Consider the following 27,764-nt stretch of genomic DNA (forward strand, 5'->3'; position numbering starts at 1 on the left):
ATCGGCCCGCCTGTACATCTCCTACTTGATTCGGCATTGGCGCCAAGTGTGGAACAAAGAACCGCAATTTATGAGGTTATACTAAGTTGAATCGTGGTCAGTAAGCACTAACCATAACGGGTTATAGTTAGGCTGTGGCCAGAACAACCGGGTGTGCTCGGTGATCTGTGCGCTGTGACTACAGAACGCAACCCTTTGTTTCATTAAGGCTACAATAAGATATTCTTACACCCTAGCCAGGATGTGCACATTGAGTACTGGAACATCTGCTTTTCAGCCCCTAGAAGTGAGTGTTGGTCCACAATTGCAACAGAACTGTCACCAACGAGAAATACAGAGTATCCCCGCAATCAGTTGATTGCGATGCGCCGGCAGCTTGACTAGCGCAAGGGGGTGGGGCTCAACAAGGATGTGATAAAGGGCGCAGTCCAGTAACTTGTTAGTTAGCTACTTTAGTAGTTGTTGTCCATGCCTTATATGTTGTGATCTACATTTACACAGGAGAACTCTTGATTCCCTGCGCTCCCATCTGCGGACGGAGGTGGCGCAACAAGGCTATGGTGATGGAGATAACGAGCGCTGCCCACTAGTTTTTTAGTCAGTTACTTCGTTACATCACGTACTGATCTACTGTTACACTAAAGAATTATCTGTTCTCCTCGCAAGCTGGTTAGCAGGGTTGCTCAAGTCCAGTCCACTCTGCTTCCCAGGCTTAAATCCTTGGGATGCGACTACAGACGGACGAGTTGGCCAGAATTGTACCTGCATCATGCCGCCGACACAGACAGTTGCTTCGTCGACAAGTGACCACGTTGAAAAGCCCCTACATATTGCCACTGTCAGTGGCCCGTCTGCGTCTGCGTCTGCCGGTGCTGTGACCGAGCGCAAGATCACAGGTGTTGCGTGGTTTGTTGTCAATGTTGCCCTGCTGTCAGCGACTTTTCTGTATGCCTTCGACAATACCGTGACCGCAACGGTGCGGCCTGCCATTGTCGACACATTTGGCAATCGCATAGATATGCTACCGTGGGTTTCAGTGGCGTATCCCATGGGTGAAGTTAGAACCAACCCTATCTGGTAAGATAAATGAGCAGCAGAGTAATTTGGCGGACAGACTACCAACACTTCTGTTCACAGGGCGAAGCTCAACAAATTCCTCGACGGCAAGCTTGTCTTTCTCGCTGCCCTGCTTATTTTCGAAGTAGGATCTGCGGTTATCGGCTCAGCGTCGTCCATTGGCGCCGTCGTCGCGGGTCGCGCTCTGGCTGGCTCCGGTGGCTCTGGCATCTACGTCAGCACCATTAGCATGATCACTGGAATGACGACTGCCAAAGAACAAAACCAATATCTCAACATTGTCGGCATGGCGTGGAGCTTAGGAACTATTCTTAGCCCCGTCATAGGATCTGCGTTTGCTGATTCGCCTGCAACATGGAGATGGGCTTTTTATATCAACATCTGCGTTGCCGCTGTTGCCGCCCCCGCATGTATCTGGATCATGCCTTCGGCGCCACCTAGCGTGTCTCTAGGAGCCATGGACGTGATCAGGGCATTTGAACATTTGGGTGCTGTGTTATTTCTTGGCTCTGCTGTGTCGACAGTCATGCTTCTGGGCTTTGGCGGCGTCGTGCACAGCTGGGATAGCGGCCAGATGATTGGACTTTACGTTGCCACTGCTGTGCTATGGATCCTGTTTGCCCTGCAGCAGAAATTCCACATTTTCACGTCGGAACGCATTTTCCCTGTGCAGTTCTTCAAGGATCCATTGGTGGTTGGTCTATGGATTTGGACAATTGTCGGAAATTGGATTTCGCCGCGCTGCAATGATATAATTACGTGTCTGCTCCAAGCTGAGAAAGGTTTACAGCACACATCACTGTTAGCATGATACAACTGTTATTTTCTCAATCGTATTGATTGACGATAGACTCTTGTATATAACCTGGATCTGTGGTATAGAAATCACGTAGTAAGATGTGAGGTATAGTAGGCTTTAGAGAGTAGCATCCATCACCCATAAAAACGTACAGTGAAACTAGGGACAATTTTACACGGCGTAGCGTAATGTTACCCAGACGAACCTAGTCATTACTAGCTGTGGGCGCTATATATCTAGCCCCGCAAACCTAGAGCCACATCTGAGACGCCCGCCTGTTGCTGGCCGCAAGTAGTAGTGGGTAACAACCCAGTCAGCCTTGTCCAACAATCCAAGCGATTGCCACCAAAGACTTACAGAGATCCACGCGTCATATAAAGTCCCGTGGGGCTGATGCCAGTCAGGCGACCGACCCGGAGCTATTAAACCTAGTGTAATCCCATCCACTGCCCCCAGTTCGTTCCATCACCATCACATTCTACCGTACCATCACATCCAACAACATGGGCATTTACACTCGGCTCCCCGAAAGCATTGTCGAGGTCGACATTATCATCGCCGGCGGTTTGTCCATCTACTCATCCGCTAATCATAACTCTATACTAACGATCACTCCTAGGCGGTACCGCGGGGTGTGTCGTTGCTTCCAGACTCGCCGATGCCGATCCCTCACTGTCCATCCTCGTGGTCGAGGGCGGGCAGAACAACAAGGGCAACCACTTGATTGCGTTCCCACTCCTTTTTCCAACTGCACTGCTTCCAACCAGTACCGCAACCCTATTTTACAAGGGAAATGCGGAGCCGCAGTTGGACAATCGCGAAATGATCGTCCCAGCAGGTGGAGTTCTGGGCGGAGGGTCATCAATCAACTTGATGATGTACAGTCGTGCTCAACGCCATGATTGGGATTCGTGGGCCACTCCCGGATGGTCTACAGATGAGATGATCCCCTTCTTAAAAAAGGTATGTTATCGAATCGACAAAGCTGCACTCTGTGAACCCTGCGGCATTGCCATTTTTGACTACAGTGTTCACTAACCCACCATTACTCATTGTAGCTTGAGACATATCACGGTCCGGGCCCTGACTCTGTTCATGGAAGAAATGGCCCTATTGTTGTGTCCCCGGGAACGTTCTACTCTGAGCGTACGGCAGAGCAATTCATTGCTGCCGCCAATGAGGTCGGCTATCCGACGGTCAATGATCTTCAAGACCTCGACACTAGCAACGGCGTTCAACGCGCCCTCCGCTTTGTTGACAAGGAGGGCCGCCGCCAGGATGCCGCCAGCAACTACTTGCATCCGAAGCTGGTAGATGGAGCACACCCAAACCTCCACGTCCTCGTTGAGACCAAGGTAATCAAGATCCTGTTCGAGGGCAAACGAGCTGTGGGTGTTGAGTTCAAGCCAAACCCTGCCTTCCAGAAGGAAGACAACACCGATGTTCGATGCGTCAAGGCCAGAAAGCTAGTAATTAGCTCCTGTGGCGCTATTGGGACCCCATTGCTTCTCGAGAGGTCTGGCCTCGGCGACGAGGCCATTCTCAACAAGGCTGGAGTTCCTGCTGTGGCCCATATCCCCGGAATCGGCCGGGACTACCAGGATCATCATCTCTTGATTCAGGCATACTACAGTGCCTTGGAGCCAACCGAGACGTTTGACGCCCCTCTTGCCGGTAGAATCAACATGGAAGAGTTAATCAAAACCAATGCGCCAATCATGGGGTGGAATGGTCAAGATGCGTCCTGCAAGCTGCGTCCCACCGAAGCGGATGTCACTGCTCTTGGACCCGAATTCGAGGCGGCATACGCAAGAGATTATCGCTCCACTCCCAACAAGCCCATGGCACTAATGGCTTTGCTGGGCGGCTTCCCTGGTGAGCCACACACCATTGAGTCAGGCCAATACCTCGCGACGTCTTTGTTCACTGTCTACCCGTACGCTAGAGGTCACGTCCACATCACAAGCCCCGATCCCGATGCGGATATTTCGTTTGAGACTGGATTCTTGAAGAGTGATTTGGATGTCAAGAAGCTCATCTGGGCGTACAAGAAGCAGCGAGAAATCGTGCGCAGAATGGGCGTTTATCGCGGCGAGTTTGCGGGCATGCATCCGCCGTTCGCTGAGGATTCGGCCGCCGCCCTTGTCAGGCTGGACAAGCCAAATGACAAGAACATCCCCGACATCGAATACACTGCGGAGGACGACAAGGTCATTGAGGGCTGGGTGCGCAAGAATGTTGGCACCACCTGGCACTCACTAGGTACTTGCAAGATGGGCGCGCTTGCTGATGGCGGCGTGGTTGATCCCGAGCTTAATGTTCATGGGATTGAGGGCTTGAAGCTCGTGGACCTGAGTATCGTTCCTCAGAACATTGGCGCAAATGCGGCTACCACTGCTTATGCCATTGGTGAGAAGGCTGCTACTATTATTATGAAGGACCTTGGGCTTGCTGGAAACGAGTGAACTGCCGCTAGATCCCAAGTGTAATGATCGGATCTGTACACTTTTTCCACAGCTAATATATTAGGTGGCAACTATAGATATAGCAAAATAGATTTATTCACTTTCATCAAAAAGTTCTAGTCTACCTCCAGACTGCGGTGAGGCGCAGTCAGTATGTACGGTTGAGAAACTACCTGGTTTGTGGTATGTTCTCTGGTTACTGAGTATACAAATACATAGAGCCTGCATCAGTTTGGAAGCGGCATTTATATGTGCCTATCACTACATCGACAATTCTCTTGGTTCGATTGCATCCGAGTAATTAACATGAACGACATATTATATTCTCCTAATCGCATCCCCAAGTAATAACATTGAATACTGCCACTTCTATTGGCATGATTAAATTTTCTAATCTGGGCTCGCTTGCAGTATTATCGATACCCAACCTTCTAGTCACGAAAATCAGGCGAGATGACAACCCTCATTTATCTAATAATAGATTACCAGTCTTTTTTATTACCAATTTATCATGATCAATGTTACTATCATTACAAACGTCTAGAAACTGTAGAATATTCAACCCTAGCAAGTGTTATTTAATGTAGGCTGACTCGCGCATCCTAGATACACAACCCATCGCCTGATTTAATTTCTTTCCCATGTTTATCGATGGGCCGGCCAAGGCTCTTCCTGTTCAGGAGGTGTAATGCCACCACGGGGCCGGCTGTTTGGAAATAGGACTAAAACATGAGACCAATTGTAACAGGCAGACCCCTAAGTGCGGCGAGCCCCATGGCCCTCACAGCTACTTCATCATCACCCTGGTTCAATAGTCTGTTCAACATAGGTAAAAATAGACTAGGAAGTACAATCCTCCTAGAATGGCTTTGGGTATCATTGCATGTATTCTCATTCAGTAATCTATTCCTCTGGTCTACCTTTCCCATCTTCCATTTGATAGTAACATAACCATGAAGACCCGATCAATACATCTCAAATCACGGCCTGCCGTCTCAGTACACAATTATTCTTCTCTCCATACTCATACTAAATATCTCTACAACGTAGCCTTGCTTGATATCGCCCCATTCAGTGCCCGGGCACATTTCCTTCACGATGACGGTTATCCCACAGGCACAGAAAATCTACAAATTCTGGTTCAATAATCCTGGAAGTCAATACGTGTTCAACGCTGATGGTGATGAGTGGATCTCGCTACAGCCCTGGCAACGCTCTGAGCGGCAGATGTGGGTATGCACATTCAGTAAAAAGTATGGTCTCCGTTTCAAGAATCTCAGTACTGCTAAATGGATGAGTTTCACTAGCGAAGGATGGATGACGCTTGAAGGTTATCAGAAGGAGTGCGAAAGTTTCACATTCACCCCGCTCCGTGATGGTGGATATCGAATGTCAGTGTGCCTGAAGGGGGCACGGAATGATGTCAGAAGATACACCGAAGATCAGACCGATTTTGTGGGATGCGAACAGCAAATCTCGAGTGTTTCTGTTCATCTAGAAGAGATTCCGATATGTGAGTTATCGTCTTATATTAAGAAAACCTAAACTTGTACTGATCTTTGGTGGTGAAAAGCGTGAGGCCTGTCAGTATGAGACTTAGCCTCGACCTGGCATTGGCGTTGCTTGAATTTTACTACGAACCTTTCTCTTGATACTTGATGAACATTGTTCTTTTTGGATACGCAACGAGCGTCAAATGACTAGCATACTATCTTCCCTTATCACTCACTGTTCATCTCTGGTATGCTCTCCGATTGGCATTAATCAGCGCAATGCCCTCCTTACGCCAAGTATCCGGAGCCGCATACGACGAGACATTCGCATCCCAGATCATACTCATCGGGTTCTCTAGGTCATACACGGGCCAGTTCTCCGTCTGCGTGGCGTTCCGCCCACGTCCAGTCCACGCATTAGGATCTAGACTACTAACGAAGCTGATCCACGAGCCCGACATGAGGTAGCTAAGATCAGTATAGCTCTCTGGAGCATTGATGAATGGGTTCGGACTGAACCCATAACCATTGAGGTTGTTGAATATGAAAATCAAGTCTGAGAAATGCGCCACGCCTTCTTCCCAATTGTAATCGTCTGTCTTGGTGTTGAATCGGTAGCAGTATGCACTTAGGTTATGTGCTGCCCATAGCTCACAGGTGTAGCGGGTTGCGGCTATGAACTGGGCGTCGCCGTAGTATGCTGCTGTCTGGCGGAATGCGGCACCGTAGGGCTGTGGGAAGGTGACATTGCCGCCGAGTTCTTCGGATGAAGGGATGCCGAAGTCGGTGGTGTTGGGGTAGAGCTCGAGTAGCTCGGATACAACGCGCTCGTCGAGGGCCCAACCGTAGGTTGTTGTTGCTGGGTTGATTTCTTAGCGGGCAAAGAAGGATGAGAGAAGGACATACGTACAGCTGAGGTAGTTCTTCAATTCGGCAGTGGTGTTCACTGGTTCCGGGCACTCTGTAGTTCCTTCGTCTGTAGTGTAGCCGATTATAATAGGCACCTTGACAAAGTCTCCGCTATCGAGTTGCTCACTGGGATACCGCGCCACGAAATCACCGTCCACAGTGGGCCTCCAGTTGTAAGGCGTTGTATCGTTAGCAGTTGTGTTCAGGATATTGTTCAGGACAGTGAAGGGTGTGCGGCGTAGACAGTCCAGCTTGCGGACAGCCTGGGAACATCCAGCCTCATCTGCTATCTGCTGAAACCAGGGCTCGTATGTCCAGGTGAGGTTCAAACCACTGCCAGGTAGCACCGCGCCGGACTCCATCATACCTCCACGGAAGAGCCCGTCGTCCCGCCCGTTGTACGCGCGGATTTGGTATCCCACGCTCTCGGAGCCGGCACTCTGCCCGTAAATCACGACTTCATCTGGATCACCTAAATAGGAGGGTCACAACTTAGTAATTCTGGTCTATGTCTAATAAATGGGAATATGAGAACCCACCACCAAAACCTGCGATGTTCTCTTTCACCCAGTTCAAGGCCAGGCGCTGGTCCTTGAGCCCCAGATTCAACGATCCTTCATTGGCGAGTTCAACCCCATTGAAGAATCCCCAGGGACCGAGACGATACGCAATGCTTACTGCGATGATTGGCTGGCCGATGTTGAGTGAGTGTTTAACTATGAATGTAAGATTGTAACGGAGGTCGGGAGTGCCGCCTTGTGCGAAACCGCCACCTGTTGCATTTGTTCAGCGTCGGGGGTGGCTTGCCATTGTCGGGATGAATTTCATTACATACCATGAATCCATACAAGGACTGGAAGACTTGCATTGTCGTATCCAGCGGGACGGACCACATTTAGGTAGAGACAATCCTCGCTCTAATCTGCTGGTCAGGAAAACAGCGTAGAGAAGGTGACATTCATCCACACCTGAAGATAACCCTTTTGATCGCCGCCGTAACCTATGCACTCCTATTACCCGTGCTATATGTAAGTATATAGTCTCATACTAAACACAGAGCATGGTCGGTCCAGGTTCTCACCATCGCATAGCCTGTAGCAGGGCGCAATCCCGACCAGGACTCATTAACACTCTCGGGATTAGCCCAACGTAAGTGTGCCAGCGGGGGCTTAGCAAATGGAATTCCAAGAAAGTAGTCCTCATTATACTGAGGCATGTAGACACCATAATAACTTCCGTTCTTTGTCTGGGCTACTGGGTTGGTGCAGGTTGCCACACAGGCCATGCCCAGGATCAACCAACTAAGCGTTGGAAAGGCACCCTTCATCTTGTTCAATTTCTTGATATGTGTTACTGATTTTGAGACATGACATAAGATGGACTCGGCGATAAATGAGTGATCACTGTGCTCTTATACCTCTATGGCTCGGTCCTCCGGACAGCGCATCGAGGGGTCAAGTCGTGTCGCTCGTCCATGACAACCAACTTGTTTGGTCATCCATCCCAGGCATGTATCCGTACTCAATCCATGCACCCCCACATCTCCGCCTTCAGCTCGTGGGGTCCGGGACTGATATTAGCCTATGCTTGTGTAGTTGGGAGCCATATGGGGTCACCAGCAGGACCAGCTCGGACACCAATACTCTTTCGGGAAGCTTCCCCATGCCTTGAACCCGGCTTATGTCCGAGCATGCATGCATGCAATCCCACGGCTGCTGATGTCACTACCGCCTGGATAGTTCATGAAACATAGTACGACTCGCGGGGTGAGATGGAGTGTGAGGAACGTTTAGCTTTCAGTTATTGGGTTAAATCATTTCCTCATTCGACGATAAATACATCATGCTCTCAGGGATGGTATAGCCGATACCCAGGAAGAAGGATTAAATTATAATGGTTAGAACAGGCATATTCAACTCTATCTTATCAGGAGATATGACCAGCTTCTAATAGTATTTAAACAGTAGTCACTGTAAAGACTTGGGGGTTGGTACTGATTCAGAAACATGCACTGCTAGAACAGTGGCTAGTGTAGTACAGTTGCTAACATTGCTTGCGACCATCATGCACTGCTTGCCAGATATGAAGTGCTATATGTGGCGAATGCAGGTCACTTTCACCAAATGTGACCTACAAGTTCAAAGGATAAGCTTCAATCCTGCAAACCCCTTCGCCATCTCCCGCAAAATAGATGGTAGCATCGGGAGTTGCCTTGCAACAATATAAAGAGTGGTGGCAACTTCCATGGCTAGTACAAAAGCGACTCGGTGTGCTGAGGGCTGTAGCAATGGCCAAGGCACATTCTGCCTCCAGGGAGGTATAAAGTCCGCCCAGATCCCTCACTGAGTATGAATTAATCTCCAGCAGCAAGCTCTACATCTGACACCGAGCCCAAAATTATGGCAGGGCTCATTAACGGCAATGCAGTGGTAGTGTGACAGATACTGTTGTAATATTCACCATACCCTAGTATTTCACGAACTCTGCCGTCACTGCCGCCTATATGGCTTTATATACAGCCAACCTCCTCAGAATATCTCTCCCTCACTTACTTCTGGCTCTGGACCATGGTGGAGAGAAGAATGAAATCCGCGCAACAACAAAAGTGCTGTTAGTCCTTGTCATGTGTACTGAGTTTACTTTACACTACTAGAGGGTCTAGCTCAAAACCAGAGGTTTCTTTACTTGGCGAAGCAATCTGCGCTAGTTCCTTGATCAAGGGCAGCGTCCTTCAGCCATCGACAAAAAAGCCTTGAATTCGCAACGATCATTGCCAGTCCAAGCAACTTCTTTCAAACCTGCTATGACACGCAGATACATCTGCATTCACAATCCTCTCAGGCACAGTCAATGGACCGCACATGGCTGGCGTGGCTACCAGGGGAAACTGGCTCAAGCCGGGAGCGTGATGACTAGCTATTCAACGCGCATGAGAATCAACTATTTATTATCACTACAAATCAGGTGCACCATCTCTTCTGACTTCTATATATGCTGCATGTGAGGGATTGCAACAAACGGGGTCTATAGTAATGGCGAAAAATTGTGATCAATCTGACCTCGATCCCATGGTGCGTTCTCGGGTTTGCCTTCGCAAGTTGTCGCCATCGACCCACTATTCGAGACTTCGCATAGAGGAGAACAAGACGCGTGATTTTTTGATGGAATACCTGCCAAGAAGAGTTGAACCTTGTGCGAGTGTCCTATACCTACAATGGTATTTCGAACACCATAGTATTATTCTCCTGGTCCTCCGCGGCGGCATTACAAAAAATACTTTGTAGTCGATTTCTCAACGGATACAGAACAAAATCATATATCAGGCTGGATCGGTACCAGATATCGACCATTGAAGTTATGCGACACATTCTTTCTTACGACTGACTTTGCTCTGAACAGGCGAAGATCTATTTTCCCAAGGGCAGATTTATGTACTCCACTGATATGAGCTGGACCCCATATCGCGTGCATACATACAAGATATGTACAATAAACTCTTCGACATCCTCCTCTCCATCACCGTGCCGCGGTTGAAGAAGCGAACTATGGGTCCTTTGAAGATGAGATCGGTGTGAACGCGTTCCCAGATCTCAAACAAAGATGGCTTATTCCGTGTCTGATGAAGCAACTAAATGAGTGTTCTACCTCAAAGGTCTTGCACCGATGCCATCAATACATCACGGAGCAGATTTTTGACAAGCGACCTTGACGCAACAAGGCTGTGAAGTGAGATCAATACCCGTCAACCTTGTTGGTATGATATTCATTTGGCTTCTACTGTCAGATTCGAACGAAACCTGAATCCTGCAAGCTTGGTCGTGCCATTAGACACATAGTCAGGCGTCGTTGAGATATCTAACAAAATCTCAATCATCATCTCGTCTGGTATAATCCTACATAAGCAATCCCTGATCGAAGAGATGCACATTTCCGGGTTCTTTTGAGTCACACGCAACCATTTATGTGCCTGTCCAAGCCGCCTTATTTTGATATTTACTGAAACAGATAAAGCAGTTTGATCAGATGATAAAACGCCCTGAGAGAACTGGCTCAGCGCCCCGCCGCTCCCTGCTAGCGGTCTCTGGTAGTGCTACTCCTGCTACTCCTGCCTCCACTGGTAGTCGAACCCCCTGAAACACTAGTCGCGCTTCGAGCCTAGAGCCAGAGGACCGCGACCGCATGATAGCCGAAGGATGATGCTTTATTTGCCAGGAGCAGGGCCATCTGGCTAGAGACTACCTAAAGAAGAAAATGGCTCAGACCAAGCAGTTGGAGACTGTGGAGGAGAGTGAGCAGGTAAAAGACAATGTCTAGGAAAAGTCTCCATTCTAGGCGAGATGGAAGTTTACTTAAGTACACTGAATTTATAAAATCTGCTAGGTCAGGAGAGTGAAAGCTCTACAATTAAGACCTTAATATCGAACAATGGCCTAGCAGTATCCGCCTGCACCCTAGCAGACACTAAAGAAAACGCGTTCGCTTATATAAATACTGACCTGGCTGTCGAATTAGCACACCGACCATAGAGCAAGATAATTCCCTTGAAGACCGGATATACAGTCACAGGTTTTGACGGGAAAGCTACTACACCTTCAACGCATGTCATCCGCTTCACCCTTGCCATCGACGGACAACGGTTGGACGACGTACCTTTCCTGATCTTCAACCTCGGCCGGCACGATATTATACTGGGCAGGATGTGGTTTACAAAGCATGGAGACTTGCTAGACTGCCAGCATCGCCGGCTTGTCTGGCCGGGTCAGCTGTCATTACAAGACGAGGTCGGGGCTGGGAATTTACTGACTACCAAGCTGCAGTCCTTGTTCGCGGATAAGAAAAATAAGCCTCGTGATGGGTGGCCGCAGTACGGGGCTGCTTACTCTTGGGGGTAAACCGCTGTATTCTTTGCTTCTGGTAGTGGCCGGTTACACTTCACGAACAATGTCACAACTACAAGACGTGCGAATATATGGATTCTGGTGATTTGGAGGAATTACGGGGTCAATATTCATAATTGGTGGTTCAACAGACGCAGAAAACTGACATACAGCTGCCCGAAATACAGGAGAATGCTGCTGGTCTGAGTGGTTAATGACGTTGATGTGGTAGATTAATGTCGGTACGAGCTCCGTAGGCATGGATTGGACTGTCTGGCCATCAGAGTGAGACAGAGGATTACTACATATGGAGGCAGAAGCGTGCTTGCGGCTTAATCCGTTGAATTGTTGATGTCATGTATCTGGTGTTACTTGGATGGCTGATGAAATTGTGAACCTGGATTGGGACGAAACTAAAAACCTGAAATTGTTCTTGAAGCCAAGGGAGGGGCAGAAATAGTTAGTGGAGACCAGACTGCTAACTTTTGATCTATGCAACTACTTAACAGTACGATAATCCAAAACGCCCCCGTTTAAGTCAGCGGGAAAGGCACGGAGAACAGAAGGAACACGCACACTGTAGAAGCAAGATATGGAAGTAGAAAAGAGGTAATCGTAACTCGTAGGCAGTTGACTGGCCGTCTGGCTAGTCAGCTGCAACACTCGCTTTATTTTTGACCATTTGTATGGCTAATACACTTTGGTTTTTTGCTTTTGTTGTATAATAGTTGTTTTCTGCTACGGCGACGATTTTTCTTCAAACAGGGTACATTTAGACGAGCTTTTATGGAATAATTTTATGATACGAGTGTAACTTCTAGGTCTCCGACAACGAAGGCGTAGATGTTTTACGAAGAGATTGTGCTTTACTGACCCTCTGTAGTAATGCAGTAAACAACCAAGCGTTGTACACGCTAAGGCTTGGGTGTGCCTGTACGTGTAAGCAACAGATGGATGGCCTACATTGGACAATTATCCATGCCATACCAGAAGAATCACAATCTGAACAGTAGATGATATCATTTTGATGTTCTAACTCTAGGTTATAACATGAGTGTTGAGCCAAACGATTTATCCACTATTCTTTATCCCAAGCAGTTCTTCCACACACAGACATCTTCCCACTGTAGACCACCACATCTTCCTTGAACATCCCTTATCATTCTTCGTGCCCCTTCTGAAACTAGGCTGCTGTTCATACTATACTTTCTCATGTTAGCAAAACACCCATTCTCGTTCCTGGGGCATCTGAAATATACCTTCTCAAGGATGAAAGATCTACTCTTTCGCGCAGCCACACTTCTTGCACTGCTCCTTGTAACCAGACTCCACCAGGTACGTGCCGTAGGAGTCACACTTTGAATGAGGCGTCAAGCAGTGCGAATCAGGGTTGAGACCACCACTGCAGTGGATGGTGTACTTGGCTCGAGCAGCCAGTTCAACGGGGTTGGGCTCAGGCTCGGCCACTGGAGTAGCAGAAATCATGGTAGCCAAGAAGGCGGTGGCAATGGCGAAGGATGTGAAGCGCATCGTGAAGATTGAGTTGGTTCTTTTAAGCTGTATGGCTTTTAGAGATAGTAGAGTTGTCAATGAAAGATGAAGCTGTTGATGAGGGAGAAAGCATCCGGAGTACGGGCTGGTACGAGCCTTTTATATCTCGAGCTGGGTGAGTGCTATAGATCTCGGTATGTGTGATTCTGGAGAACTGCTGCAGGTCGACCAAATAGCACCGTGCTGACGGCGCTGATCCTGAGGCATTACTTCTATGCTCTCTAGATGACTTGTTTGGGCTTTTTCTCGGCTCGAAGTGAAGCCGGTGTAATTGAAGTTCAGGCTAAGATATGGCACGCCTGATTCTTAGCTCGTTTGTGTAACATCGACAAGGCTACTGAAGACCTCGCGAGTGCTGTCCGTAGCCTGTAACTGCTGTGGACAGAGTCTTTGCTTCCACATCTTGTCAAAAGAGCATAAATCCCAATGAATGGTGTAATGATACACCTAGCACAGACAAAGAAAGGATCAAAGAGAGCTATTGCTCGTACTTGTCATGAGAACGATGCGTTGACGGACCCTGATTCTGTAGGGCTGACAGCAGGAGTGCTCGGGAACGCAAGCAGGGAACAATCCGTTTGCCTGGATGATCCCCAGGGTCTTGTGTAACACACTGCACTCAGGAGCAAACAAGCTCAGCTTATGGGCTGACAGAACCACAACGAGCAAGAGAAACCGATTGGTAGGCAACATCTGTCCAGCCCTGCAGGGTATCATGTGACTCCCAATAAGTATATTCCCAGTCCACTAGCCCTGAACGAAACTCTTCCTTTCATCATCCTTCACCCTCCTAATAATCTCTTCCATCAAAATTCACCATATAGCCAAACTCTTTCCATCAAGCCATCAACTCCATTATCAAAATAACTATGGATGCAAGTGACCCTCCCCTAGCACAAGTCTTGGCTGAGGCCAATCTTCGTTCACAGCCATTCTACCGCGAGCATCCCGACGAGCTCCACACCCCCAGCTGGCATGCAGCAAGCAACCGCCCCATCGTGGACGGGAAATACAACGATCCTGAGACCGGTGAAGTCCGTGATGCTGGAGGCTTAGTGTTTTCCGGACCCCCCGCGGTCGATATCATCATCACGAATATTCACGAGGGCTCGACCAACGACATCTTTCGCGCTCAGCTCCCCTTTCGTATGGAGAAGCTTCTGGCGTGGATTCTGCGGGTAGTGGAGGAACGCAAGCTTCAGCTTGATTCTCTTAATGCCACCCCATATGCTATTCGGTTGGTGCTTGCTCATGAATTAAATGAGGGGAAATTCCATGAAATTGCTCATGAGATGGCGAACGGGATTTGGGGGCAGCAATAGTGAAGGGTGCTGTGGAGTGGTGAGACTGGGATGGATGGGGTCGAGAACGCTCATTTGCTTTTTGCGGGGTGAGACCCGTAGTATGGGGCAAAGGGTATTGCTTTTTTGGTTTTGATCATCCGGGCTAGACTGTCAGATTGGAAGTTCGACCGGCGTGGGGTTGTCTGAAGGATTCATGCTGTGTAACCTACGTTTCGATAGTCTGAGACTTTAACGAAGCACACTGCCTTATACGAGGTTTCATCGCTGTAGCTAATTTAGCATGTTGTCTCTACAACACTATTATTTAGGCAGCCAGTTTCGGTGCATTCAATGTGGCGTGCATTGTATTTTGGCACGGGTGAGCTCGGGCAACCTGAGGGCAAAGAGCAATCATGATTCCCTCAGAAGTTAAAGTACACCCCTTACTCTATCCAGTGTCTGCAGTTCGAAAGAAAGATTCTATGTTAGAAGTGTGTGCTAAGTACTTGGCATGAATATATCCAGCACATCTACATTGATCATATCTCCGTTATCATCGACGATATGTTCAAGCAATGCTTTCAGTCTTTTCAATCTCCTCCCTGCTCAAGCACCACTTCTTCTGCAGGCCAGCATCAAGAGCCAAAGCATACACATCCTTAGGCCACCACTCCCCCCAGCTAGTCAAGAAAATCTGTTCCGGATCTGCCGGGAATTCGTTAATGAAAAAGGCGCGGAGGAGGTTCTGGGCACCTGTAGACGTTCATCAGCAAGTCAACGTAAAGGGTAAGCTATGAGTGATACTCACCCTCGGGGATAGTCTTGGCATCGGGCATATCCATGGTCAAACCCATTGACGAAGCGAGAGGAGTGCTCGGAATGAGACCCGGTGAGACAGCAACAATGGTGCAAGACGGGAGTTCACGCCGCCAGTAAAATGCGCCCAACAGCTGAACGAACTTGGAGGCACTGTATATAGGACGATAGCCTGCGCCAGAGTTGGCTTTCAGGTCCACGTCAAGGGTTGCTATACCATAAACAGTTAATAAAAGGCAGAATGGAATACCAGGATAATGCAGGGATCTCACCCGGATCCTGGTCTCTGAGACCACGGATCGCCCCGGAAGAAACGAAAACAACCCGCGACTGCGAGGCAGATAGCACATCACGGAGCAAGTGGACCAGATAATGCGGGGCTGTTAAAAGTTTGCTTCATTGTTAGTGAATCCACTCTCCCTTTTGTACGCTCAAAGTCTATCCATAATCCACGAACCTAGATGGTTAACTACATATCCCGAGCACCATTGCGATCCATTCGGACCGGGGCCTTCGCCCTTGTCCAGAGTGCCGGCGCAGAGGAAGAGATAAGCCAGCTTCTCGGAACCCAACCTGGAAAGGACATTTGCTGCGAAAGACTGCACACTCTTCAAAGACAGGAGGTCGAGTGGGTAAATGGTGATAGAATGCTTGGAAGTGTCATAGTTGAGGCTATCGTAAGCAGCCTGAACCTTGGCCGTGTCCCGCGCGCCCAGGATGAAATTGTACGGCTCGGCTTGCTCAAGCAACTGCTTGATTGTTTCAAAGCCCTGTGGTGTCTTAGCAACTGATACATGGAAGGGTGGAAAGCTGAGCACACCAAGCCGGATGAGATGCCAGTTGCGACAATTGTCTTTGCCATGGTTGCTAGGATGAGGCTGTGAAATATCCTGGTATGTTATCGAGTTATTGTTGGGGGACAAACAGGGATTCGGAAGTTGCACCAAATATGCCCCGCTCGGCGATCAAGTGGGGTATTGATGTCATGTGGTTTGTGTGTTCTTAGCACCCAATGGGATCCGAACATTAACTCCGATAGAAAGATTTCCCTTCGTACTTTTCACTTTTAAACATGAGACGTAGACTTAATAACTCATCTTGTGTTGTAAAACGAGTATAGCATGCAAAGCACGTACTTCATCAGTTGTATCAAGGTAGTGGACAAGCCTTTTGAGTACGATTATTGCCAGAAAATATACCAGTTCATCTCCGCTATCTGGCACCTTATTTATATAAACAACGGGACAACAAGTGTCGTCTAGAGAGATACCACTCGTTACTTCTACAATACTTCATAGGCTCACAACAAGCAGCATATTGCTCTGGATGGTCAACTTTCCGCGGCACAAGTGCCTGAAGCCCGATCCACGGATCAGACCGTGGATACTTTAAGCAACCCGTAACCCTGGTGCATACGTTTTGTAGGCCATGTAGCTATACAATAGCTGGAAACTCAGTAATCTGACAAATTCCGAAATCTATGTACTAGGGTCTTGGTGGAATCAAGTCGGACGACTTGGTATCAACTTGTATAAATCGGACGCGGAGAAGGTTCTCCCGTTCGTGATTCTAAATATTCTAAATGGACTCTGAAGATATAAGACATCTTACTCTCAGGGTGTCTATTTTCGTAGGCACCTCTGGTATTCTGGAGTTTCTGTCTCAACTGCAAGACTTCGTCATGAATAAGGGAAGAGTTGGAGCAGCACTATTACTTCTAAGTGTGAGGCTGCTGTCTATCATAACCAGCATTAACAGTAACAATTATAAGCTGGACGGAAATCATAAGCCATAGCTAGTCAATGTCTTTGTCTGATTAAACAACCTCAGCTGATAGCCATACTACCGAATATGAACGAATGAAACGTGGCTATTGCGTGATCTACTAATGCCTTAGACGGAGCGCTAACCATGCAGGAACAGGGGAGAAAATCCAAGCAATTTAATCTCAAGCCACTAGTGGTAGTCACCCGAGGTACTACAAAAGTTACTCTTCCCTATAAGGAAGCTCCAAATAGGCCCTAGCCTCAACCACCCCCCTTCCCCTCTTTTGGTCTCATTAGAGTGACAATATATTAACGATTCCTTATTCCTTCCTGCTCCCCATTGCAATACCCTGGACTGATTCAGATTGGACTCCCAAAAGGCCAAACATCTTCTACCCTAACACTCGCGGCCTGGCTGCAAACTGTCTCATACATCATGTTTTAGCTTCCCCATGTCCCAACCACTGACAAAATCCTTCCCCTCATGCATCAAATCATTGATGAACTCACTCAGACGCGCACTTCAATACTCAAAGCAACGACTCCAGAAACAGCCACCTTCGCCAACACTCTTCTTCCCTTGGCGCAAACCGAAAATGCAATTCAAGGCCAGCTAGCCATGATCGACATGCTACAGTACGGTGCTCCATTACGGGAGACTCAGGATGTCGTCCACTCCGCCTTAAGCGTCTATGCCGAAGCACAGGCGGCATGGATCGCCAACGGCGATTACTTCCGTCTACTGCAGGCTGTCCGCGACAATCGAGAGGACTTTGAGTCATTGGATGCGGAATCGCAACATTTGCTCGAACGTGAGTTGACTGTATACCGAATGGCAGGGCACGGGGAGCTGGATGCGGAAGAGGTGGAAGGCTTCTTGCAGGAAGGGGCAAACATTGGACAAATAGAGAGGAAGTTTCAGGAGAACCTATCAAGGGAAGATGGGGGCGTATGGTTTACACCGGACGAGTTGGAGGGAGTACCAGCGAGTGACTTGGGGAAGTGGAAGTCGGATGGTGAGCAAGGAAATGAAAAGCTATTTGTGCCCTTTGCGAATGGAGGTACACTGGCAGTGTTGACCTATGCTCGTCGCCCCGAAACGCGAAAGAAGATGTTCTTGGCCGACAATCAGAAGCTCCAGAGCAATCAGCCATTATTCGAGGAGATCATTCGTCGACGGGCTCGGCGGGCCCATCAATTGCATCATTCCACCCACGCCGAGTATCGACTACAGCAACGTATGGTAAAGGATCCGGAATGGCTAGGTGGGTTTCTCAACAACCTCAAGAACACACTCTGCGCCCGCGGCAAAGATGAAATTGCGGTGTTACAGCAGAGGAGGATGAAGGATACAAAAGACAAGTGTGACACAAATGGTGTGGGTTTTCCGCCGTGGGATAAACCCTATTACATGCGGTTAGTAGAAGAGGAAGTTGCGGTTGACCAGCTGCAGCTATCCGAGTTCTATCCCCTCGAACAAACAGCCATGGGAATGCTGGGTATTTTTGCCTCTGTTCTGGGTCTCCAGTTCGAACCTGTCGAAGCCGAGAAGGAGTCTCTCTGGCATGAGTCCGTCCGGGTATTCTCTGTCTGGGAGAGTACGCCCGATAAGCCGTTTATTGGCTATCTCTACTTCGATTTGCTATGGAGAGAAAACAAATATCGCGGTAACCAAAGCGTGAATCTCCAATGTGTATGCGCCTCCCTTAAATTAGTGTCATCGTGCTTGATCCAGACTAACAGAGAGCATCAGGGCTATCTCCGCCCAGATGGCAGTCGGCAATACCCTGCCACAATCCTCATGTGTTCCTTCCCTACTCCCACCCCCACCGGTTGTGCCTTGCTCAAGCACCATCAAGTGGTAACCCTTTTCCACGGTAAGTCTGAATTAGACAAGCTTGAATTTATCCTAAACATAAGACACAGAAATGGGTCATGGAATCCACGATCTCCTTGCACGAACAAAGTACGTCCGATTTCACGGCTACCGGCTTCCCCCTGACTTCGGAGAGATGCCCAGTATGATGCTCGAGAACTGGTGCTAGATGAAAAAGGTTCTGCAGGGTCTCAGCTGCCACTATACTACGCTAGAGAATAATTACCTCATGGAGTGGCGCAAGCAACATCCCAGCTCACCCGATCCGCCAAAGAAAATTCCGGAAGATGTAGTCGAACGCCTTATTAAGCATCGTTACCTGAATCGAGGGCTTTATCATTTGTATCAGTTGTATGTTTTTGCTTTATGTCTTTGACTTCAACTAATCTAACTTGAGCAGGTCAATCTCCATCTTCGACTTGCAAATCCATAGTCTCAAGAAAGATGCAGATATTTCTGATCTGGATGTTCAGAAGCTCTGGTATGACCTCCGTGAGGAGATTGAAAGTATGGACTTCTCCGATTGCCGAGACGGCTATGCATTTGGAACGTTCAGTCATCTGACAGCGGGCTATGATGTCTGCTACTATGCTTATCTCATGTATGTTCCTCTCCCATCCAGACTACTTGCTCTATTGTACCATTCGTGAAGACTAACCCTCTTGAAGCTGCACGGCAATGGCCCAGGACGTCTTTCTTTCTGTCTTTGCTGAAGGCCCATTCCAAAAGGACAAGTGGGAGAAGTACCGTCGCGAGATTCTGCAAAACGGTGGCGGCCAGCAAGATTTGTTTCAGATGCTGGAGAGGTTCTTGGGTCGTCCTCCAAATATGAATGCCCTTGTGGAAGGCTTGAGGCGAGCAGACAGTCAACATTAGTGCTAGGGGGCAGATTATTATACCATAAGCTTCTTAGAAGTAACGCAGAGAATAAGATTCACGCAATGCCTCCTCGCCAAGCAAACCAGGTCAGCTGCTTGATTTGGGTTCAACATGCCCAGGAACCCGGGCGGCCCGAGCCTGCCGAGGGTCACAATGATGCGGAGGGCCGCTTGGCATCCAATCTCACCATTTTGGATGTTCAGGGCATGTCTATTCTGGCCATGTAAGCTGATCCAGAGAGCCATGTCATGATTGTCTCGGAAAGTGTCCGGTAATCGTCCGCGTTTCTCACAGACGCTCCGGAAGTCAATAGACGGCAGGGCTGTTCATGCATCATGATATAACCGACGGCATCTCCTTTGGGCTGTGCTTAGTGGGTCCGGTAAGCTAGACATTCAAACGCAGCCATTCACTGCTTTAATTCAGGGACAAGACTGGATAGTATCCTGATAGAGTTCAAGTAGCATGACCACATGGTGTGAAGAACATGGGTTCCCCTCACTGCACCGGTTAAAGCCATCCACTTTCCCAAAAGTAAAGATCGTACGACGGACACGGGTCGGTTGTTTTGTCTACTTCATGTTATTTCGACTATACTTATTGCAAAGCGGAATTCGTTCCGATCATCATACATCTTTTCAGGGGTAATCATTTCTCACAATCCGGGGTAATGGCATCCAAATTGTAGCTTCCAAAATTGGCCCATTACTCGAAAACACACTGCCTCCGGATAAGCATTCAGCAACCCTCTACAAAACAAACTTCCACAGGAATGCGGCACCCCCATCCCCTCTATAACTACCGAGGCTTGATCCAGGAGGAACAGATCCCTGAAGAAACGTGACGAACCGTGATGAGCGGGCAACACAATTTAGTCTCCTCCCCCGCATCCCCTCCGGGCAAAACCCCGGCGGCACTAGCATTAGCCCTAGGCACGGACAATGCCATTGTCAAGACTTCAGGAACTAAACCAACTAAATCCCTCCCATCCTGCGGGGTACATACTCCACGACGCCCTGCACGCCCGCCGGAATGCCGTCGTCGCTTGACATCAGGTGGAACAACGCATTCCTGCTTCTTCCAAAGTGAGCCTTTTAACCGACCGGTTACTTGACAATGTATACAGGATGTCCCAATATTGGAGGAAAATCCCTGACCCCTGAAGCCACACATGTAATTAGACTTCCCATATCATGCACTCCATGCATGCACACTGCACTGCAGTGAAGAATATAAATAAGCCCCCCTTCTCGCCATAGTAGCATGACTTCTTTCCCCAAGCGGCCTATCCTACTGTCTGAGTCCTCTCCTAGCCCAGACCTTCCTGAGCAGGCAGTACTCCATCCACCACCATGTTCTCCCGCCGAAACCTCCTCGCCCTAGGGCTAGCCGCCACCGTCAGCGCCGGTCCCTGTGACATCTACGAAGCCGGCGACACTCCCTGTGTAGCCGCACACAGCACCACCCGCGCTCTATACAGCTCCTTCAGCGGCGCCCTCTACCAACTCCAGCGTGGCTCCGATGACACCACCACCACCATCTCCCCGCTCACAGCCGGCGGCGTCGCCGACGCCTCCGCGCAAGACACCTTCTGCGCCAACACCACCTGCCTGATCACCATCATCTACGACCAATCCGGCAACGGCAACCACCTGACCCAAGCACCTCCAGGTGGCTTCGACGGCCCAGACACCGACGGCTACGACAACCTGGCCAGCGCCATCGGCGCCCCCGTCACCCTGAACGGCCAAAAGGCCTACGGAGTCTTCATGTCCCCCGGCACGGGTTACCGCAACAACGAAGCCACAGGCACCGCCACCGGCGACGAGGCCGAAGGCATGTACGCCGTCCTAGACGGCACGCACTACAACGACGCCTGCTGCTTCGACTACGGCAATGCCGAGACCAGCAGCACCGACACCGGCGCCGGCCACATGGAGGCCATCTACCTCGGTAACAGCACCGCCTGGGGCTACGGTGCCGGCGATGGCCCCTGGATCATGGTTGACATGGAGAACAACCTCTTCTCTGGTGCCGACGAGGGATATAACTCCGGTGATCCGTCTATCTCTTACCGCTTCGTTACTGCTGCGGTCAAGGGCGGCGCTGATAAGTGGGCTATTCGCGGCGCTAATGCTGCCTCTGGCTCCCTGTCCACGTACTATAGCGGAGTCCGTCCGGATTACTCCGGCTATAATCCCATGAGCAAGGAGGGTGCTATTATCCTGGGTATTGGTGGTGATAACAGCAACGGCGCCCAGGGTACCTTCTACGAGGGTGTCATGACCTCCGGATATCCGTCGGATGATACCGAGAACTCCGTCCAGGAGAACATCGTCGCTGCTAAATACGTCGTCGGCTCGCTGGTCAGCGGTCCGTCGTTTACCTCTGGAGAGGTGGTCTCGCTGCGTGTCACGACCCCGGGGTACACGACGAGGTATATCGCGCATACTGATACCACTGTGAACACTCAGGTTGTGGATGATGATAGTTCCACGACGTTGAAGGAGGAGGCTAGCTGGACTGTTGTCACTGGTTTGGCTAACAGCCAGTGCTTCTCGTTCGAGTCGGTTGATACTCCTGGTAGCTATATCCGTCATTATAACTTTGAGTTGTTGCTTAATGCCAATGATGGCACGAAGCAGTTCCATGAGGATGCTACTTTCTGTCCTCAGGCGGCGTTGAATGGTGAGGGCACTTCGTTGCGCTCGTGGAGTTACCCGACGAGGTACTTCAGGCATTATGAGAATGTTTTGTATGCTGCTAGCAATGGTGGTGTGCAGACATTTGATTCGAAGACGTCGTTCAATAATGATGTTAGCTTTGAGATTGAGACGGCGTTTTCTTCATGAGGGGTTATCAGGGGGTTGGTTGGTGGGGTGGGTGTGGGGGGGAGCGTGGTTTGTAAATAGGTTATGTTTGCTATATAGCATATGAATACTATACGATGGTATACATTAACGTGGACTGTGTCTATGTAATCTACAGAAGCGTCAGAGCCCTTGTCCACATGCAACACACTATCACAACATCGTATCCGGAGGGCCTTTACGGACTAATTGGCTGCGAGATGGTGCTAGTCACTGTGGTTAGGGGGTATTTCCAAGCGTAGTTATATTTTATTCACATAACACATGTGGATATCGTATTTCAAGGTAGGTTATTAGCATGAACAAAGAAACATCAAGTAAAAAAGATATCTGATGTACCATAATGACAAATGCACTGCGACATTCCATACCAGCATAAATACATATACATCATCACCAACATATGCTAGGCAATACCCAGCCCTAGTACAAGCATGAAAAGAAAGAATAAGGCTTCCTCACTCCGAGCAATCCTCGACCTTTGGGCCTTCCACGGCTGCAGCAACCTGGTTAGCAAGTTGCAACCTCTCATAGGAATGGACTTTGATCTTCTTGGACTGAATCAGGTCCAATCGCTCTTTCTCCAAATGACGGACTTGGACCTCACCGAAAGAATCACTCGGTAAGGATATCTGGTAAGTCGCTGAGAATTTCTTCTCAAAACCGGCGTACATTGGTGGCCATTGTGGGAAACGACGGAAGTATTTACCTGTCCAGACGGTCAAGGTGAACGATTCGAATACTTCAATGCCCGCCTGCTTTCTACGGTCAAAGTAATTCTGGCCGATGCTCCTCACAGAGACATAATTTATAAAAGGCTTGATGGGGTTATGTATGTCGGGGAGGCCCAGTTCAAAGTGCACAGATAGGCTCCTGAGGTTGTGGAAACCGGTTGCTAGTTTGTCGAAGACGTCATCGGGCTATGATGTGGTTAGATCTCGGTTCATGTGATAGTATAAGACAGAGGATACATTGGCTTACCCATTGATCGTTCTCTCTCTTGACTCCGACTTGAAGTGACTTCAGTTTGGGACAGTTAGCATCGAGCTGACTGAGCTCCTCCGCTGTTAGGACTTGTCGCGGACGCGCCTTGGAGGAAGATTCTTCTTCATGCAGACAAAGAGTAGATAGGTTACTGTGATGAAAAATCGCCTCAATCGGACACTTGTACCCTTTTAAAACTAGGGCTTCCAGAGAATCAAATGATGAGAGGAGTTCGATGAGTTCCTCTCGCTCACGATCGCCTTCCCCTTCCCAGACAGACACTTCAAGAATCTTTAGTGATCTGGTAAAGCCAACTAGACATCGAAACAAGCCAGCGCACCTCTGCGGTCCTACGGCTAGTGACACCAGCTTGTCCCACTGAAGCCCATCACGCCAAAACCTCCATTGCTGATCGTCCATCGGGTATCCGTCGAGGGAAAGATGCTCGAGTGGAGGGAATGTCTCTTCGCCTGTAAGCTGAAAGCTCCATATAACAGGATGCCTTGGCATCCTTATAACACAACCACCATATTGTCTCATGACAGTAAGCGAGAACGACCGGAGATGTGGGCATTTGAAAAACAATCTTTGTAACGTGGGTATCTGCCTATTTGGCCTGTTTCGGTCATTTGCCGGGCTCACTGATGCAGAGAGAGTCGTGACACGGGGTAGAGTCTGCTCCGCTAAGCTAGAGTTAATCTCCTCGTTATACTGGTTGAGTAGGAGGAGTTCTGGCTTCCGGTTATGCTCATAAATGGTGCGAATCAATGTTGTCGATTGAATACTGGGAAAGCCGATGGTGATCCGTCGAAGGTTTGGCAGACGGGCAATCAGTGTGGCCAAGCAATCATTGCTCTGGAGTCGTTCTAGGAAGTCCTCGTCTGCCCAGGCAGAAGGACTCGAAATATTGATTTCCTGTACCCAAGCTCGTAAGGTGTCATTTTCGTCGGCTTCCAGTCGAGATAATAGAAGCCATGGGCCTGTAGGCAACTCTGGTTCCGTTTTCGTTTCTGTGGACTTGGACAACCTACGGGAGCCAGAGAGATTCTCATAAGCCACCAGGGAGATAGATCGGTACAAAACCGGTGTCGCGATCGAGTTAAAGATCTTGTCGACCAAGCAGAGGTGGAACAGATCCTGAGTGGTGCACTGCTCAAAGATAAGACGCCATACATCCAAGCTTACTGCATCTCTCATCATAGTGAATGGTCGAGAAACCGAGCAAGCAGTTGAGGCTATAAAGATAAGTCCAGTGAAAGTTATGTGGAAGCTGTGAAGAAAAATGAGTGGATATTTTCGTAAGATTTGGGGCTCTATAGAGTTATCGCTCGAAACTGAAATCAAAATCCTGGGGAAGTCAGGGCAGATGTGAAGTACTATTATAGTGCCTCAGTCTAAGAGACAAGGCTCTGCGACGAAGCATTTCACTGACTCAGTGCGGAGTGCAAGTGGAATGACACCATGCATTTAATTGGACACTAGGGAGGACAAGGCTGTGAAAGACAGGGGGGCTTTAAAGAGGGAAGGAACTAAGCACTAGTAAGGTAGTAGTAATAGTAGTCCTACTAGCCACTGTAAGCCCGATTGGTTGGCGGACCGGCGACAGCCAGTCACTCTCACATCAGCTGCTGCTGCATCTTCCTCACTATCTCCCCGGGAATGCTGTGGGGTATGGATAGCTTGACCCCCAACACTCATCAACCTCGAGGCTGATTACAAGCTAAATACCCGCGCGGGAAAGGCTGCGTATTGGTAAAACGTATATCGTACAATCTATCTATCTACAATACTAGTGGGACCCTTACAACTTCTCGGCCTCTGCCATCAAGTCCTCAACCTTGAAGTTCTGCACGTCACCGCGAGTGAACGCCTGCAGAAGCTCGCCTTTCCGTCCATTCGCCTGACCCCCAAAGTCATAGAAACGCTGAACACAGCTAACCAGCCAGGTGGCATCTGTCGCAGATACTCCGGAATCAGGCATCACCTGACCATTCATCAGAACCAGACCCTTCTCATCCGCCAGATCCAGATAATGTGTGACCGTCGTATGCGGCTGCGCATACGAGCCATGCAGCTGATACGAAGCCAACGCTGTGAAGATGATCGTGGAAGTGTGGTCGTTGGCTGAAGCAGCGGAAGAAGCGGTCGGGGACGCTGGGGGGTGGAAACCCCATTGGAGGAAATGAATGTCCGCACCGCCCTTGGCGGCTTCTGCGTTCTCCTCCGCGGTCTGCGCCTCACTCTGCGTACGGGGTAGGGGAAGAACGAATTGGGGGTTCTGGCGTGCGGCGGAGACGATGCGCTGGTATGTTTCTACCGGGATTACGGCGCAGACCGAATGAGAGTTGTTGGCAAAACGAAGACGCCAGATGGCCTCGATTTCCTTGGGCGGGAGACTGCGCACTTTCTCGACGTCGATGAACGAGTCAAGAGGTCTGATCCCAGTCGATGTGGCGGAGGAGGCGGCGCGAGCCTGGGGAGTAGGTGGAGGAGGAGGGGGTGAAGGACCGGTCGTGGACGGGGAGGGCGAGGACTTGGGTGGCTCCGGAGTGAGAGGAGTTGTTGCTTTGTGACGGAACTCTTCAATCTTCTCCTTGTAGGCCTCCTTCAGAGAATCGATGTCTTGGTGTCCCTCTCTATGGTGAGAGGAGTGAGTGAGCCGGTCATGACTGTTGTCGCGGTCGACTTACGCTTGGGCTTTCTGCTTGAGTTTCGAGCGGTACCTGTCCAGCACTTGGTTGGGATCGTGGTGTGTGGCGAGGAAACGGACATCGTGCACTTGGGCCCAGCGCCTTTGCTGGGGGCATAGGGAGGATGCCCGAGTCCTCAGCAGGGACTTGAACGCAGAAGATCTGAGATACGCCATCTTAAGAATGCTGCTTGAGGAGCAAAGAAAGAAGGTCAATACTTGGGAAGAAGTCCGCGGTTCAGCTAATCTGGACTAGTGTTGATTACATAATATGTGCATAAATACTGCCATCTCGTGGCATAAGCAGAAGACGCTTCACACCATAGCAAGGAATTGCACAGTACCAGCGAAAGTAGAAAGAAGATTATAATAACCTTATTATCTTAAGACGTTGAAAATATGTTGGTCAGGAAAATGGGAACAGCAAAGCAGCCATCCGCATATCTTGACCATGCTTCCTGTTAGTCTCCTATCCAGAACTTTCAAGAGTCCTGAGCTGTAGAACCAAAGAAAGATGGAAGTGTGCATTGCAACAGCTTATACTATATGGTACTAATGTATATAGCAGACCTATTGTTTCTGATCAAAGCCTAAGCTATGTACATATCATTTGAGCAAGTCTCTAGACATGAAGGTGTCTATAGCCTCATTACACAAGAGTCTCTGCCCTATCTGGGAAATTTGAAGTGATTTATGTGTAAATGACAGACTAAGATGTTCTCTAGTCCACAAGAGAAAAGATAGACTGTTTCATCTGGGTGGTGTTACTCTAGACGAACTAGGCTATAACGATCGTCCGGTAACCATTCGTGACGGGATATATGGGCCCGCAGTGTCTCTACGGCCAAGTGTGACTCATTGCCCTGGTCCAGAGATTGATTTTACCACCTACGGCTATCTAACAGGTAGTAATTATACATTTAAACTTGTTCTTCTCCTCTCGATAGCAATCCGTAACATCTACACTACAACGAAAGCAGGGCGTCACTCGTCTAAAACGATCGATAGATGACCTGGCCATTGATGTTCGTTCTGCGAAGTTTCTCTAGCGCCACTCCAATTTCCTGGGGAAAGCTATTCGTACTACTATCTATTCTTAGCTGCAGTAGTGGGGTATTAAAGAAGCTCTAGACAACCTTGGCTACTCTCAGCGCTTTTAGTATTGCGCCCAATCGATGCTTGAACATTAGGGTTTAGAGACAAAACCGAACTAGTAGTGAGACCGAACTGGTATAATCGTCAACAGCTAACAGAATGTATAATGATACTTTATCTGATTGTAATCTCAGCTGGAAATATGCAGAACTGAGAAGCGGTGTTTGAAGCAATTGGAGCAATTGGAGCAATTGGAGCATCTTGACAGAGAAGTAGTAGCTACTAGGTCTACTCTAGAGACAGGCGATAGTTAATTCATAAAAGTGCTAACTGAG

At 49.0% G+C, this 27,764-nt stretch overlaps 11 protein-coding genes across 11 annotated transcripts; 6 read left to right on the forward strand and 5 right to left on the reverse strand.

Annotated features, from left to right (window-relative positions):
- Nucleotides 1–769: 769 nt before the first annotated feature.
- AtWU_02092 (MFS general substrate transporter) lies at nucleotides 770–1,888 on the forward strand (the record flags this gene model as incomplete). Its single annotated transcript, XM_035497206.1, has 2 exons — nucleotides 770–1,077; nucleotides 1,138–1,888. The coding sequence occupies 2 exons, from the start codon at nucleotides 770–772 to the stop codon at nucleotides 1,886–1,888; spliced, it is 1,059 nt and encodes a 352-aa protein (XP_035353099.1).
- Nucleotides 1,889–2,379: 491 nt separating this feature from the next.
- AtWU_02093 (GMC family oxidoreductase) lies at nucleotides 2,380–4,341 on the forward strand (the record flags this gene model as incomplete). Its single annotated transcript, XM_035497207.1, has 3 exons — nucleotides 2,380–2,440; nucleotides 2,496–2,839; nucleotides 2,935–4,341. The coding sequence occupies 3 exons, from the start codon at nucleotides 2,380–2,382 to the stop codon at nucleotides 4,339–4,341; spliced, it is 1,812 nt and encodes a 603-aa protein (XP_035353100.1).
- A 1,098-nt stretch (nucleotides 4,342–5,439) lies between these two features.
- On the forward strand, nucleotides 5,440–5,886 carry AtWU_02094 (uncharacterized protein; the record flags this gene model as incomplete). Its single annotated transcript, XM_035497208.1, has 1 exon — nucleotides 5,440–5,886. One exon carries the CDS (start codon nucleotides 5,440–5,442, stop codon nucleotides 5,884–5,886), a length of 447 nt encoding a protein of 148 aa, XP_035353101.1.
- A 187-nt stretch (nucleotides 5,887–6,073) lies between these two features.
- AtWU_02095 (carboxylesterase family protein-like protein) lies at nucleotides 6,074–8,070 on the reverse strand (the record flags this gene model as incomplete). Its single annotated transcript, XM_035497209.1, has 5 exons — nucleotides 6,074–6,693; nucleotides 6,745–7,215; nucleotides 7,283–7,516; nucleotides 7,579–7,660; nucleotides 7,825–8,070. The coding sequence occupies 5 exons, from the start codon at nucleotides 8,068–8,070 to the stop codon at nucleotides 6,074–6,076; spliced, it is 1,653 nt and encodes a 550-aa protein (XP_035353102.1).
- Nucleotides 8,071–12,898: 4,828 nt separating this feature from the next.
- AtWU_02096 (peptidase M3 family protein) lies at nucleotides 12,899–13,150 on the reverse strand (the record flags this gene model as incomplete). The annotated part of the gene is made up of 1 exon (XM_035497210.1): nucleotides 12,899–13,150. The coding sequence occupies one exon, from the start codon at nucleotides 13,148–13,150 to the stop codon at nucleotides 12,899–12,901; it is 252 nt and encodes an 83-aa protein (XP_035353103.1).
- Nucleotides 13,151–14,040: 890 nt separating this feature from the next.
- AtWU_02097 (putative alpha-L-arabinofuranosidase B) lies at nucleotides 14,041–14,493 on the forward strand (the record flags this gene model as incomplete). The annotated part of the gene is made up of 1 exon (XM_035497211.1): nucleotides 14,041–14,493. The coding sequence occupies one exon, from the start codon at nucleotides 14,041–14,043 to the stop codon at nucleotides 14,491–14,493; it is 453 nt and encodes a 150-aa protein (XP_035353104.1).
- A 529-nt stretch (nucleotides 14,494–15,022) lies between these two features.
- On the reverse strand, nucleotides 15,023–16,132 carry AtWU_02098 (short-chain dehydrogenases/reductase; the record flags this gene model as incomplete). The annotated part of the gene is made up of 5 exons (XM_035497212.1): nucleotides 15,023–15,207; nucleotides 15,263–15,481; nucleotides 15,543–15,650; nucleotides 15,728–16,040; nucleotides 16,091–16,132. 5 exons carry the CDS (start codon nucleotides 16,130–16,132, stop codon nucleotides 15,023–15,025), a joined length of 867 nt encoding a protein of 288 aa, XP_035353105.1.
- A 1,388-nt stretch (nucleotides 16,133–17,520) lies between these two features.
- AtWU_02099 (M3 family metallopeptidase) lies at nucleotides 17,521–19,788 on the forward strand (the record flags this gene model as incomplete). The annotated part of the gene is made up of 6 exons (XM_035497213.1): nucleotides 17,521–18,729; nucleotides 18,790–18,913; nucleotides 18,963–19,055; nucleotides 19,128–19,263; nucleotides 19,313–19,513; nucleotides 19,581–19,788. 6 exons carry the CDS (start codon nucleotides 17,521–17,523, stop codon nucleotides 19,786–19,788), a joined length of 1,971 nt encoding a protein of 656 aa, XP_035353106.1.
- Nucleotides 19,789–21,143: 1,355 nt separating this feature from the next.
- Nucleotides 21,144–22,643, forward strand: AtWU_02100 (alpha-L-arabinofuranosidase B; the record flags this gene model as incomplete). Its single annotated transcript, XM_035497214.1, has 1 exon — nucleotides 21,144–22,643. One exon carries the CDS (start codon nucleotides 21,144–21,146, stop codon nucleotides 22,641–22,643), a length of 1,500 nt encoding a protein of 499 aa, XP_035353107.1.
- A 476-nt stretch (nucleotides 22,644–23,119) lies between these two features.
- AtWU_02101 (uncharacterized protein) lies at nucleotides 23,120–24,845 on the reverse strand (the record flags this gene model as incomplete). Its single annotated transcript, XM_035497215.1, has 3 exons — nucleotides 23,120–23,581; nucleotides 23,643–24,122; nucleotides 24,288–24,845. 3 exons carry the CDS (start codon nucleotides 24,843–24,845, stop codon nucleotides 23,120–23,122), a joined length of 1,500 nt encoding a protein of 499 aa, XP_035353108.1.
- Nucleotides 24,846–25,446: 601 nt separating this feature from the next.
- On the reverse strand, nucleotides 25,447–26,511 carry AtWU_02102 (ATP11 family protein; the record flags this gene model as incomplete). The annotated part of the gene is made up of 2 exons (XM_035497216.1): nucleotides 25,447–26,281; nucleotides 26,336–26,511. 2 exons carry the CDS (start codon nucleotides 26,509–26,511, stop codon nucleotides 25,447–25,449), a joined length of 1,011 nt encoding a protein of 336 aa, XP_035353109.1.
- Between the last annotated feature and the right edge of the window lie 1,253 nt (nucleotides 26,512–27,764).

The sequence above is a fragment of the Aspergillus tubingensis genome (assembly GCF_013340325.1).
Source record: "Aspergillus tubingensis WU-2223L DNA, scaffold_3, whole genome shotgun sequence".
Taxonomy (NCBI): Eukaryota; Fungi; Ascomycota; class Eurotiomycetes; order Eurotiales; family Aspergillaceae; genus Aspergillus; species Aspergillus tubingensis.